The 15,386-nt window shown below is 42.3% G+C and overlaps 1 protein-coding gene across 1 annotated transcript in view; it reads right to left on the reverse strand.

Moving 5' to 3' along the window:
* The window catches only part of LOC308311510 (glycerol-3-phosphate dehydrogenase, mitochondrial-like), a 40,388-nt gene that overhangs the window by 20,414 nt on the left and 4,588 nt on the right, over positions 1-15,386 (reverse strand). Inside the window, exons 3-6 of the mRNA XM_080758213.1 lie at positions 6,508-6,679; positions 4,430-4,554; positions 2,447-2,544; positions 356-519 (exon numbers count right to left, since the gene is read on the reverse strand). Of these exons, the coding sequence (XP_080614339.1) occupies positions 356-519; positions 2,447-2,544; positions 4,430-4,554; positions 6,508-6,679 (559 nt within the window). The remainder of the gene's footprint in view (positions 1-355; positions 520-2,446; positions 2,545-4,429; positions 4,555-6,507; positions 6,680-15,386) is intronic.

The raw sequence follows: 15,386 nt of genomic DNA on the forward strand, positions 1-15,386 counted from the left end.
AAATCTACAGTTGATTTAGTCGACTAAAATGTGTTTTGACAGGCCTTGATGTCGTTGTAATGACATATTTTACACTTTGGTTGCATGCTGAAAATAGCAGATATATGCGACGCGTTGTGAGATTGTATATCTGCTATTTTCAGCATGCAACCCAGCATAAAACTGGATCTCTTGTCCACTAGTCCCCTACTAACATTTTAGTCTAGTTTTTATTTGTTGACGAAATTGTCAGTATATTTAGTCTTAGTTTTAGTCATCATAGATTCGTTTTTATTTAGTTTTTAGTCAGTGTAGTCGACGAACATTTTTCGTCTTAAGTTTTAGTCGACGAAAACAACACCGTTTGTGGACTCACCGTCGTAGTACACGATGGCGCCCACCAGCTTGTCTCTCTTCAGCATGGGGAACAGCTCCAGGGCTCTGGACTTGCTGAGCACATAGCTGCTCTTCACACACTGGGAGCCGGCCACCAGGTCGTACATCTTGATGCCCGCCCAGTAGTAAGGCAGCTGCCACCATCTGAGGAAGGGGATTGTGTTATAGACGGAATGTTTAAACCCATTCTGAACCGAGATCAGATTCTAAAAAAATGTTCTTCTAGATCCCGACAGTTTTCTGAAAAAGCTGTGTTTCCATGTCAGTTGGTTCTTCGATTTTTCAAAAATAGCAGACCTACAGGCTCGTAGCGCGCCACTCGGTGGCGCGCTATGAGCTTGTAGATCTGCTATTTTTCAATAGCTAAAGCATAACATGATGCTAACACCAAAATGGGTTCCCGTTCAGAATGGGTTAACCTCAGGTCAGAATGGGTTAACCCATTCTGAATGGGTTAACCCATTCTGACCTGAGATCAGATTCTAAAAAAATGTCTTCTAGATCCCGACAGTTTTCTGAAAAAGCCGTGTTTCTATGTCAGTTGGTTCTTCGATTTTTCAAAAATAGCAGACCTACAGGCTCGTAGCGCGCTATGAGCTTGTAGATCTGCTATTTTTCAATAGCTAAAGCATAACGTAATGCTAACACCAAAACGGGTTACCACCCAAAATGGGTTAAACCCATTTTGACCTGGGAACGATTCTACAAATGTCTTCTAAATTAACCCATGTGTCTATGTCAGTCGTTCTGGCCGCTGACCCCCCCCCCCCCCCCCCCATCTGAAAATATGTAGTTCCAGGGACCCCCCAGAAGCAAAGATTTGAGTAAAAAACGTTAATATTATACAATTACAAAATAATACATTTTCAAAGATTTGCTCCAAAAATAGCAGATCTTTCAACAGCTAAAGCATAATATAATGCTCAAAACACCAAAAGGGGTTCCCGCCCAGAATGGGTTAAACCCATTTAGTCCCGAGTGTCTTTTCCCAATCCTATCCTATAGACGAATTCAGAAACGGGTCTCATGGTCGCAGCTTACGTATTTCCTGCAGGCGGAGCAGACATAGCTGTGGGGTAAACCCACACCTCTTCTACTACAGTGAACCGTAGAGTGACTGATGTTAAGTCTGCCTCAAACGGTACTCTTTTCGCCTGCTTTTCACCAACACTAACATTACAAAGATGCCCAGAACATCGAGATGAACCCGTGTAGTTTATGGCTGCTCCAACAGTATAGTGGCAACATAAAAAAATAAAACTGAATTTCAAAATATCCACCGCGGTGGCTGAGAGCAGAGCCATAGAGTAATGGTTCAGACGAAGCAGTGAAAGGTCCTGAAAGATACATAACGTCAGTCTTACCAATTACCCAATCTTTCCATTTTATGAATACAAGGCTGCTATACTTTATACCTCATACTACCGGTAAGCATTTAAAGTATGAGGTATGTTCACTGGGAAAGAATATAATATTCAAACTAAGATTTGCACACATTTTCACGATTTTTCATTCATAGCCAAGGTGACACAGATGCATTGATGCATTCCAGGTAGTTATGGGTTAAACCAATTTAGACCCGAGCCTGATTAAAAAAAGGCCTTCTAAAGTTTTCTGAAAAAAACTTTTAAATTATTAAAATGCACAATTAAATTATGCATTTGGCTACAAGCCTCCAACTCAGACTGAAAATATTTTTGTCGGTGGGTTAAAGTGGTAAACTTGCATCTTTTGGGCTGTTTTTTTGTAGAGCTGGACAACACTGTATAGCAGTGGTTCATGTCAAGGACCCCCACATCGACTTTTATTTGGCCACGGAACTGTATTTGAAAAGATATGCCAGATAAGCAGTGATTCTCAACCATTTTAATTTCAACGACCCTCAGTTCGACATGCAATAATAGGCTACAGATTTACCGTAATGGCATTTATATCTCTGGGACCCTCTGGAACCCTCCATGTGGTTCTGTAACTCTGAGTTACAGACCCACAAGGGTCCATTTTGGTTCCAAACTATCATTTAGCTGGGGACCCCTGGGTGTCCCCGGACCCCACTCTGTATAGGACTCACTTGTAAACAGGCAGCATGATGGGCAGTGGGCCAGAGAGGTGAGGAGCAATCTCCAGCAGGTTGGCTCGCTCATGAAGAGCCTCCTTCACCATCATGTACTGAAGAAGAGGAGCAGGTTTCAATACAGCACTTCTTGGACACAAACTGAATTCCTTCCTGGTAAGGCTCACTACCTTCCTGGACTACAATTCCCATAATTCTTTGGTGCACTGCTCCTCCTTGTGGATAGGGGGGAGAGCTGTCTTACTGAGACAACATGTAGTCCAGGAATGAAGTGAGCCCAGTGTCCATGACATCAGAGACAACAGGCTCACTGCTACAATCTAAAATATCTAAAACCACATATTACACACATAAAGACCCCCAGGAAAGTGTTCTAAAGCTTCTAAACGTCATTAACATATATTTTTTTGCAAAAAGGGTGAAGTGAAGACCTTTAAGTACCAGGTCTAATTACCTAACTTGAGTAAACTAAAGACCTGGAGGCGTGATCAATGCTCTTTGGCCACTCAGAATAGCCAAAAAATGGCATTGATCACGCCTCCAGGTCTTTAGTTTAATCAAAGTTAGGTAATAAGACCTGGTACTTAAAGACACGCAAAATACAGCCCGAAGAGTGGTCAGTCCTGGTTCAATTGTAATTCATTCTCTTTTAATGAGATGGTAGGAATAAAGTTTAGAATTATTATTATATTGTCATCATCATCTCAGGGGCCACCGCTGTACTTTTTGCCAACTTTCTTACTCATATTTCCTCTTTAAAAAAATGCCCCACTTTTTTGTAAACAAATGTCCATAAAACACACCTGTATACTTTACCTTTACTCCATCCGTCCTCATCTTTGCCCTTTCTAAACTGTCCCCTGGTGGCCACCCATTGCCCACCAGCACTATAGGCTACTCTACTGTGTATGTGTAGTGTAGGCTATGTCAGTATAGCTGCAAATTCCAGTGACCATGTCTGGGTTCACAAAATGTGCATATCGGGCAGAAATACTGTATTTCCTGAGCTCAAATTGACCAAGATCACGGTACACATCAATGACACAATGGAAGGATTTCTGAGGACGATTCTACAAATGTTTTCTTCTAAATCTAAATTTCCATGTCAGTCGTTCTCAAACTATTTCATGTCAAGGAGCCCAAAATTATATGTAATTGGCCGCCGACCCCCATCTGAAAATATGTTGTTCCAGGGACACCCAGGACACCCCCCCCCCCAAAAAAAAAAGCAAAGATGAGTTAAAAATGTTCACTCTGAAAGAACATATATTCCTAATTTGCACCACATTTTCACGAATTAAAAAAGAAATAGCCGACCTATAAGCTCGTTGCGCTGCACTCGGTGCCACGCTATGAGCTTGTAGATCTGCTATTTTTTAATAGCTAAAGAATAACAATGCTTAAAACACCAAAAAGGGGTTCACGCCCTGAATGGGTTAAAAAATTAATAATAATACAAATATCAGAAGATGGAGAGACTTATGGTCTCCGCTGTGTTCCTTAGCCAGCAGGGGTAGAGTGGCCGGTGAAGCGGACGGATGGGAACCGTGAGGTTCCCAGTTCGATCCTGGGCTCCCCAGGGTTAGTGTCGACGTGTCCATGAGCAAGACTCTGAATGTGTGCGAGAATGGGCGAATGTAAAAGGTGCGTTCAGACTTGCTTTTAAATATTCGCCTCGGTTCGTCCCGTTTGTGCTGCGGCCCGAGGTCGCACCGCGCCCGTTCGCGGCGCTTGCGCAACTTCTCGTCTTTGCGTTGACTTTGTATGTCGTCGCTCTAACCGTCCAAGTCTGAACACACCTTTATGTAATGAATGGGTGTGAGAATGGGTGAATGTGATGAATGCGTGAGAGAATGGGTGAATCTCGTAATGCACAATCTATGCACCATTTACCATGTATACAGTAAAAGACAATGGATAATGGACCCTTAATGTTTACTCTCTCAATGTTTTTTTGCAGCGTGGATGCCTATACTGTACCTGTTCATAATCCAGCTTCATGATGGCTTTCTGCAGGTAGCGCACCCCTCCGTGGATCAGCTTGGTGCTGCGGCTGCTCGTTCCCGACGAGAAATCGTCTCTCTCCACCATGGCGGTCTTGAGGTCTATACGTTCAAACGAGGCAAGAGCAATTAAAATCACCGATTTACGTGAGCTTGTCGATCTGAGATTTTCAGTGTGCCAAAAGGCTTAGAGAGTGCAGGAGAGCTTATTATTTCACTGTACACATGGAATCCAAATGACTGAAAAGTATCAAATTAATAAATATGGACAGTAATTTCTTTGTATATTATCGATTTGTAATTTCTGCCGTGTAGTGCCCAATTATAAGTTCTGACAATTAATCGTCAACTCTCGGATGTGTAATCGTGACAGCCCTTGTTAATAATAAAATAGCATGTGTCTGAATGGACACAGAACATGAGTGCTGGCTATCATTCCTTGAAGCTGCAGTGTATAGACAATGACATTATATTGATGGCAGTATAGGGTGCTTTTGAGGTCATATGCTTGGATACAGCCATTGTAAAGTAAACGGCAGTGAGTTTGTGTTCACGTGCCAACTTCATGAGTGATGGTCCCTCCAGTAATCATGACTGAAGCCAGACGTGTCTTGGTGGTGGGTGAAAGCTTTTGAAAGCATGCACACATCTAAAAGTTTGGATCCAAAAAACAATTGTGCATCCAAATCATTATTTGGATGCACAAAAGCACGCATGAAATAAGAACAGGAAAACAAATCACCCCGCAGATCTGTCAGTGTAACAGCAAAACATCTCCCCACGGTAACTATAACACGGTAACTAAACTATCGTTTAATAGTCTCCCATCACAGTCTGAAATCAGTGGTGGCGACTGAGAGCGTAACACAATAAGAGCCATAGCCCTCCAGGCCAGAACGTGGCACCAGTGCCAGACAAATCAACGACGTAAGCATAGGAGACACTTCCGCCCGCCCCAAGGAAGTTTAGAGGAGGAAAGGTCACGGTCACGTGACTGTGCACGACACTGGGAGTCAAATCTCGCACCGGAGGTACGCGAATACAAAGCAGTGGAATGGAGCAAGCTTGACCAGCTCATATTCAACATTATTTATGAACCATTGAGACCTGTGTCAGGAATATAAAAGAAGACATATCACAGGTTGTTTTCTAATCACTTGCTGTTCGATGAGTGCACAGGTATCGTTTCTGTTCCGGGGGTTTCACAGGATTTGGCTACTAGACAGGAAAAACTGTGGACAGTCTCGTGATACTTGGCACGTTCTTTTTGCTCTTTAGATACCTCTATAAAAATGACAGTGTACACATCGAAAAGCAACACAGCAGACAATAATGCGTTATATGGTCTTCTGTTATTTTCCAGAAGCGATTACTTTAGAAAATGTCTCAGTCATTCAGAAATAGTGTTTGTTCATGAGCTGGTCACTGATCTCTCATCGACTCCAGTGCATTCTGCCGAACCTCCTGGTGTAGTTTGGCTCCAATGGTGCGACGAATCTGGCGTCTGGAATTGCGCAATAGCGAAAATGACGTCGGTGACCGTACCTCCATTTCATATACCTCGCGCCAGTCCTTGCTGTGTCATGTATATAGGGAAGGGAGCAGACAAGCCCCACAATCAGCGTGGCGTGGATTCACGTATTAATAGGTTATAAAGATGGCATTTTATGCCATTCTTCTCTGCCTCATTGGCGGCTGCAATTCATTGGAGCGCGTGTCGACGTGAGAGCGGAAGTGCGCCAGAAGTGCTTAGCCCATTCTGACCTGAGATCAGATTCCAAAAATGTCCGTTTGAAAATGACAGTTTTCTGAAAAAAAGCCATGTTTCTATGTCAGTCATTCTTCGATTTTTCAAAAAATAGCAGACCTACAAGCTCGTAGCGCGCCACTCAGTGTCGCGCTACGAGCTTGTAGACCCCGACTATAGACCCCGACTATAGTGAAGCACCGACCAAAGGAAAGCTTGGCCTCACTTGACTTCACATTCACCCCAGCAGAGCCAGAAGAGGCGTCTATATACCTTTTCTATGTATATATATGTGTGATGGAACTCACTGCGTGTCACAGCGTCTAAGGCACATCCCGAGCCGGTGGCCCCGCCCCCCACCACCAGAATGTCAAACTCCTCCGTGTCTCGCAGCGTGCTGAGCTGGGCCTGGCGGGTGGGCAGCCCGCCGGCGAACGGAACCTTCAGCTCCGCTTCTGCCGCCACGTGCGCCAGACGTGCCTGTATGGAGGAACAGTGCAACACACACACACACAGAGGCACACACACCCAGACACACACACACACACACACACACACACACACACACAGACAGACAGCCACACACACAAAATTAGAAAAACAATCACAATTCACAATAGGGCCATAGCAGTGGGCTGCGGCCATTTTCCGGTTCCATAGAATCCAGACCCAAATCTTCCCATAGAGATTTAAAAAAAAACAAAAACATTTACAACATCAATTATTTTATATCTCGACCATAAAACATTCCGATTCTGTGAGAGAAAGGCAAAACAAAAGGGTATTCATTAATTATGGTATAATATACCATTATGATACGATTATGATATTATCATACAATTAAATAATCACAGAATCAAATAGATTATGGTCCCGATTCACCAGGATCCAGGATGGGGCTGATTCTATAGCCTTAAATTAATTGCTATAAATATTTTTTAGAAATCTCGATTGGGAAAAGAAATAGAAAAATAGGGTCTGGAACGGTAGAACCAGAAAATGTCCGCCCTACTGCTATGCCCTATAGTTCATATTACACTATATTAAAACACAATTACAGCCAAACTAGGTTTCTATGTTAAGTTATGTTACTCTACTGCGTTAAGTATTGCTTTATGAGATAGTAGTGTAGTAGAGAAACAGGAAATCGAGGAGAGAGAGAGAAGGTAAACATGCGAAACGTGAAGGAGTGTCGGAGACGGATTCAAACTCGGATCCTCGCAGGTCATAGCCGCCGCAGCCACCAGACATCCCTCGCAGAGCATTATATGTAGGGCTGTCACGAGTACAGATTTAACCCATTCTGACCTGAGATCAGATTCATACGAGGTTTCCACTGGACACACACTGGTCTGATTAACCCATTCTGACCTGAGATCAGATTCAAAGAATGTCAGTCGTTCTTCGATTTTTCAAAAATAGCAGACCTACAAGCTCGTAGCGCGCCACTCGGTGGCGCGCTATGAGCTTGTAGATCTGCTATTTTTCAATAGCTAAAGCACGACATGATGCCAACACCAAAATGGGTTCCCGTTCAGAATGGGTTAAGAAAACGATTAAAGATTTACTTGCGTTTTTTGGCAACAGTGGAACATTATGAATAGAATCTAAATGTATCTTTGGCCTTTAGGCCTTCGTAATCACAAATAGCACAGGGCTAGATATGACCAATGACTTGAATTGTACGAAGACATTACTGACAAATGTAATCATCTTATGCTTGTATAAAAAAAAATGTGAAAAGAGCGGAAATAGCTTTTTAGAAAATGTTTGAAAATGTATGGATACTTTTGGAAACGATTGCAGATTATGCAAGAATAATTGTGATTATTGCAAATAATTCCATTAGATAATATGTAATAATTATATATATTACCATATAAGTACATCCTGTTTGGACTAAGCATTAGTACTATTATATGCATCTCAATTAGAAAATTAAAATATTGCTGTTGTCGGGCAGAAACCTCCAATCTCCTTATTTTTGGTTTGTGTAAATTGTGATTGCGTATAAATCAACATCCTGCTTGATCACGCTGCCTACGACATCACGCGAAAAGCAGCAGATCCGTACGCTCGAAATGCGGCGCAAAGCTACGTGTTTTGAGCTTGTAGATCTGTTACTTTTACATTACGTTTTTTTAAATTTGAATCGTGAAAAGTAACAGTGTTGGAAGTATGAGGTTTCCACCCGACAGAGAAGATATAATAATAATCATGTTACGACAGGATATTAAAATGTAACATTGATACTAATACCACACCTTGTGTCATATGTTAAATAATTATAAATAGGATGCTAAAGCGTGATATAGCATAGCATTGTTACCTTATTATCCAATACTGTCTTGGTCAAAATAACATCACCCATTATGGTATTAATTTAGCTTCATGGACCTTCCTCACTTTTACACTTTTAATGGGACTAAATACATTTAAAAATATATATTGCGTATACGACTCTCCAGTCTTTGGCCACATAACTAAAACCCTAAAACCCCCCATGTTGATTTTTTTTATATAAAAATAAAAAAAAAAGTCTAATCAAATCAACAACCAGATCAAAACAAATCTCTCCACCGAGCTGTACTCTCTAAAGTCTAAATGATTGCGTCAAGCCTCTTTGAGGCCAGACGGGTCCATTTGACTTGCAAAGCAAGAGGTGGTACACAGAAAACAAGATGATGAGACATAATCATATGTTCTCGTTTTGAGGACGCACAACTCCAGCCGTGGAGTCAAGTGGCGGCGTGGGTCTGCAATCACGTTAAGTGAAAGACGGAGAGAGACTATAGGCACAGAAAGAGAGAGACTCGGGGTACAACAGTTGATTAAAAAAAAGAATAATCGACCACAGATTATTTAATGAAAAGATCGAACGACATCGATCGATCCATATTTTGGGTCGAAATCTTCAGCAAAAATGAATGAATGAATGAATCTTCAAGAAAAGATTTCCCAAAAAAAAATTGTTCATATAGCCCATGGGGGTTTTCAAAAGGTGGTCCGTGGACCACTGGTGGTCCGTGAAGGTATTGCGTGTGGTCCCTGACCATGCATTTAGTAATGTAGCAAAGTGAAGATTTTGTATTTTCTTCCACGGAACAGTGCACAGACGGATTAGTGCACGGTTGTGTCAATGTTGTCAGAATTACTGGGAAGTCTGAGGTTAAGAAATTCCACAGAAAAGGGAAATAGAATCTCAAGAAGGGTAAGTGTACCAGTTACCTCATTGAGTAATCATTATTAGGAAATGTGCCCATATAATCATGTCATCATGTGCTATATCTTGCACGTATTTGACATTTTTACTATATAGAAGAAGCCCAACAAACCCACGGTGAGGCCTTTAGGAGGGCCATTCAAGCCTCAAGCAGAGCCTGCGGCACCACCAAGGGCAAGGTGGAGCCTGCGGAACCGTTGCGGCTCGAGAATCCACCATTCCTGAATAAAGTGCCTGGTGTTGGGAGTCTGGTGCAACGCACAGGGCCTGACCTGGTGAGAGCAGGAGTGGACCTGGTGAGACGTAGGAGGGGCCCGGACAGGAGTCAACCCACAGAGCCTAGTCCTTCCACGCACCAGAATGGTACCTCCCAGTCCCGGCAGAGTAGTTCAGGAGGAACGGATTGTGTGGCCCTGGTTTTTCCCTAATTGGACTTATCGAGGGTATAGCTACTGGGACGTAAGTCGGGACTTGATCACCCCGGCTGGGTCACCTGAGTGAGGGGTATGATGTTGGGAGACCCGAAACCCTGATGATACGTTCCAGGTGCATCCATTTATGTATGCATTTTGTTATAGTTATTACTATTATTATATTAAAATATGGCAAAAAAGTTTAGGGATAAAGGTTAAGGCACGCCCAAGATATACAGTAGGGCCACATGTGTCAGTACTGTAGTATCAGTTAAGTCCGTAGGCGTAGACCATCGTTTGAGAAACAGTATTCCATTGCCAAGTGTTACGAAAGCACTAATCTTAGCCCATATCCCATTGCAACACAACAGCGGTCCCCAGGTTGATTCTTATAGTCAAGGTGGTGGTCCCTGGTTCACAATCAGTTGAAAACCCCCGATATAGACGATCTGCAGTTTCACTGCATGTCGCGACTCACAATACCATGTGATGTGAGCTTGCAGATCAGCTATTCAAATTATTTCTGCCAGACACCGTTGTGCGATGAAGCATGAATACATATATTTTTTATAATATTTAAAAAACAAACTTGTTATCGATTGTTTTAAATCGAAAAAGTAATCGATAGATTGATCACTAAGAAAGTAATCGATAGTCGCCGCCACTTAAACCCCATAAAAGTCCTCTCTGTATTTTTATGTTATTGTGGGGTAAGCTTCTTTTTTTTTTTTTTAAGATTAGTTTTTTGGCTTTTCTGCCTTTTATTGATAGATACAAGAGGAGATTGACAGGAAAGAGGGAGAGAGAGAGACAGGAGAGACATGCAGAAAAGGTAGTCATGAACAGGACTCGAACGCGAGGTAAGATTTTTAATGAAAATAGCAGCTCTGTATACAAGCTCACAACGACACGTTGTGAGCCATGACTTTCGCACAAACGCTTTCCCCACAACACGGATGCCCGGGGGTTTAAGCGATTTAAAGAGCAGTTATAACTTACTGTCCACCTAAGTGCCCCAGACAAGCCATTATTAAACCGCATTAGCAGTGTGATCTCAAAAAAGGGATTAAAAGTTGTCATGCATGATCAGGCCCCCACAGGTGATTGTGCGAGGATTGAAAGACACCCATTCCATGAAGTTCCTGAGTTTGTTTATGTCTTACCATTCCATGCTTGGTTGGGATGTGGTGTGGTGTGGGGTGGGGTGGGGTGGGGCGACAGCCCACCGAACAGCAAAACAAAGTTGACATTAGGACACAATGTCATGTACTGTTATAGTAGAGCAGTAGGCAGACTAATAATAGGCCCCACTTTTGACCTAGGCGACAGTATGCAAATGGTCAGGATACACAGCTGTGTCTACTAGTGTATCAGGTGGCTTCGGGAGGGTTGCAAAATTTACTCTCCCTTCATGGTATGTACGCTTGAATTCCATAACACAGCTTCAGGTTTTACCTTTACTCGTAAAAGTGTTTCACTTTACTCCGTGATAAGAGTTCTCAAATTCTGCCCCAAACCAGACCCTGTCTGTCACCCTACCCGACCCGACGTTGTGTTCCATTAGTTGAGGCCTGGCTCAGTTAGGGCCGGCCGGGGCCCAGTCAGGCCCGTTGGGAACTCTAATCCCTTCAATTAATGACTGACACTTTAAGTCAGGTGGCTGGCAGATCGCTATAGCTAAACTGGCCACAGGAATGTTATGCAGGCGACGGGTGTTTAAAATGTACAACCTTTAATGTATTAGCGTCTCACATTTGGATGCCAAGACAAAATTGAGACTCATTGATACATAGGGATGGGCAATATGGTCAAAATCAAATAGCTCTATATCGACTTGTGTCATTTAGTGACGACATTGAGGGGATATCCGTGCCTTGACAAAATACTTACACACAATGATAAACAACAGCTAGATCAGTCCATAGACTGTGGATCAGTCAAGTTTAGAAAGCCAAGGATATAGTACAACACGTATGCCAAATCATATTACAATACCAAAAAATCTCACACGATCTCTCGTCACAGAGAACGACATCGATATGATATTGATTGATTGAAATTTTTATTTCACAGTACGTAGTAATGGGTACATTTCAAAAGCTGCTACTTTGAGGACGAAACCATGAAAAGCAATGTTTACATCGGGGTCCCTCATTTTCAATTCATCATATAATTTCAATATATTGCCCACAATGCCGAGACCTAATTCTTCCTCGTTGTTAACTTATTTTGTTTGATAATCAAACAGCAAGACAAGCGAACCACACAAGTCAAACAGGGAAACAAGCGAAGCTCACAAGTCAAACAGGGAAACAAGCGAACCTCTCAGGACCGCAGCTCTCATCTCTCTGTTTAATTATTCTTCTGTGAGGTGAATTGATGATGAGAGAGCTGCTCGTCATGCGTGACAAGTTCTGAAAACTGCACTCCAATGGTTCTTAAAACTTTTCAGGCCGCTACCCCCGAAAAATAAATAAATAAATAATTGTTTACAAGTTATACATTCGAATTAATTACTCTACCACATTCATTATTAAAAAAAAGTTACATAATGCAGTCAGCTATTCTAATAGCACAGGCTGTTATGAGCAGCCGAGTAGGCTCTGCCAGCGTTTATCACAGAGAAGCCCGGGTGCATCTGCTGCCACTTGGTTTCATTTAGCTGGAGAAATGTTTTTGAGGTTGTTGGTTTTCAAGCTTCAAAAGGAGCTGGGGTAAAGGGCAAAGCCTTTTAGCCTTTAACAACTAAACTGGAGTCAACCACTGTCGTTTTCATGTCGGATTACCCCATAGGTACACAGGCACAAATGGTAAAAGTGTTCTAAATGTATAGCTATATAGCCTAATGCTTGAGTCAATCGGAATCAGATTAGCTGCCAGTACAGAAAGTCTACAAATAGACCAGGCCCACAATAGCAGGAACTAAGACAAGCATCACAATAACTCAGAGTAGGGGCTGGGCAATATGGGCAACAACAACAAATATCTTTGATCACATCACATACCTCAATATCTAAATTGTGACCACAATATATATATATATATATATATATATATATATATAGAGTATGACAATATTTAGTTTTTGTTTCCTTTCAAAACATATTTAAAAACAAAAGCTCACAAGCTTGTAGATAATCTATTGTCAGTATTTGTTGCAAGGCATCGCATAAGTGATTAGAACCAGGGAAAGACCATTTAGGTCATATAAAGATTAAATAAAACATCTGGGTTTCCGAGGCTATATAAAGATTAACTCCCAGATGTTCCCCAGTCCTAATACACAGTAACTAAAAAAACCTCTATATCCCTAAAGAAAACATATAAAAAGGCAAATTGTCTATAGTCACAGAAGGATCAAAAAGGAGTGGATGTGTGTCATGTACAAATCATTTCCTTACAGTTACTATCCAAGTTTCCCCTGGGCAGTACTTCTGCGCGTTTGACAGCAAACTACAGTCAGTGTGTTGACTGTGTTCACCGCAAACCACATTCCATGGCCTTGATAAGACATGCCCGCCCGGAGAGGTGCCCTCACCTCCCTCCCTTTTTCATCTGCACTACCTGCGCAAACATAAGGTGAAACGCACGCATGCTGACTCATAAAACTATCAAAGGAGTGGGCAGTGCCAGTGGGGCACAAGTGAAACATTCCTGGGTAATGTTTAAAAAAATGCTGGCATTATTTAACCAGACCAGTGTTAATCGCCCACATAGGGTTTTGTTACCTTGTCAAATCAGTACAGTGCTCCCTCGGTCCCCTGGCATATGCTTGACAATGTTTGACAAATGGGCCTTAACCCATTTTGAGCGGGAACCCTTTTGGTGTTAGCGTCATGTCATGCTTTAGCTATTGAAAAACAGCAGATAATAAAGTGGCAGACCACATAGTGTCTGGTGGCTTCATTCTTGTCACGAGGTTTGTGAGGGGGGAGGGGGGTGTTCATTTGAGACGGTTTGTAATATTGCTGTTGGATGTTGGATCAAAGCCGCTCACACAGTATAGGGTCAGGAGTTCCGACCCTTTCAGCTCTAGAGTCGACTCAAAAGTTTTTAAATTGTGAAAATGCCCCCCCCCCCCCCCATCTACGAGCTCCCATTGCATCATGATGTGCCTCATTGTGAGCTATAGTAGATCGAATAGAAACATTTCTGGGAAAAAAAGTTCCATTTAAAAAGAATACAGATACAAATCTGAAAATATTTAGAAAAGGATCGTAGAAGTCGTTCCATAAATCCATCACTTGTCTACTTTCACTGTGCTGGCATTGTTGTAATAATGTTATACGTGCTGGCATGTTGTTATTTATGGCATGTTGTTATATCCCTCGGAACGAAAATACATCGCATGGATGCAACTTGGACGCATCCTCAGTGATGTATCCCAAGGTCATCAGGGTTTCGGGTCTCGCGAACATCATACCCCTCACTCGGGTGACCCAGCCGGGGTGATCAAGTCCCGACTTATACGTCCCAGTAGCTACCCTCGATCAGACCCACTAGGGGAAGACCAGGGCCACACAATCCGTTGGAACCACTCCGGAAACTACTATGCCGGGACTGAGAGGTATACTATTCTGGCATGTGGAGGGACATCCATCTCTAATAAAGCTTCTGTCCATCCGTCTGTCTTTTTAATCTTGCTCACAAACAAGCTAAAACTTTCCACTGCAGTGTGTGATGATCCATGGAAGGTCATTAAAACGCTTAATGCGATTAATATGTAACTTTTTAAGACGTTCATTTCACACTTTAAGGTCAATAGCCACTGGCAGCATGCGGCTTAAACATTGCCCAAATACGGAAATTGTCATAGAGCAGTTGATCTCAACCTACGGGTCGGTCCCCCATTGGGGGGATCCCCACTTTCTGTAGTTATGTATTCTATGGGGGGGTGTACTTGGAAAAAAGACCATTACTGCCAAATTGTCCAATAGTATTAGAAAGAGGCAAAAAATGTGAAAGCTTGTAGATCCGATATATGTATACACAGATCAGAGTGGGGGATCCATAGTTCCAGTATGATTATTTTGGGGGGTCCCGGCCTGAAAAGGTTGAGAGAGCACTGTCAGAGACTATATACGGTTTCAAGTTTCAACAGTGCAATAAACTGGGCAACAGCACGTGTACTTACGAATAGTAAGTTACTCACACACACACACACACACACACACACACACACACACACAACACTCACAACACCTCCAGTGTAACTTCATTCCTGGATGTCTTTTCTCACAGACCGAAGTAGAAACACGAGACCTTCGTTTTAAAAACTAGTGACTTCCTGATGCTCAGGGTTCCTCTTGCACAGAGGACATTTTGTTTAAGATTGTAAAAAGCTTCAATTCATTTGTTTTTAATTTCTGTCTTGTTTGATTCATGCGTTTATTTTTTAATTAATGCTTCTACGGGTATTGTGTTCTGTATCGTTACCTCGGCTACATTGAAGGTTATGATGATGATGAACTGGAATTATTTTATTTGGACGCTCCCCTAAAAACTTGACCAGCCGTGTGACCACAGTTTTTAACACCACCATAATGTGTCA

Source organism: Protomyctophum bolini (assembly GCF_963924005.1).
Source record: "Protomyctophum bolini genome assembly, chromosome: 24".
Classification (NCBI taxonomy): domain Eukaryota; kingdom Metazoa; phylum Chordata; class Actinopteri; order Myctophiformes; family Myctophidae; genus Protomyctophum; species Protomyctophum bolini.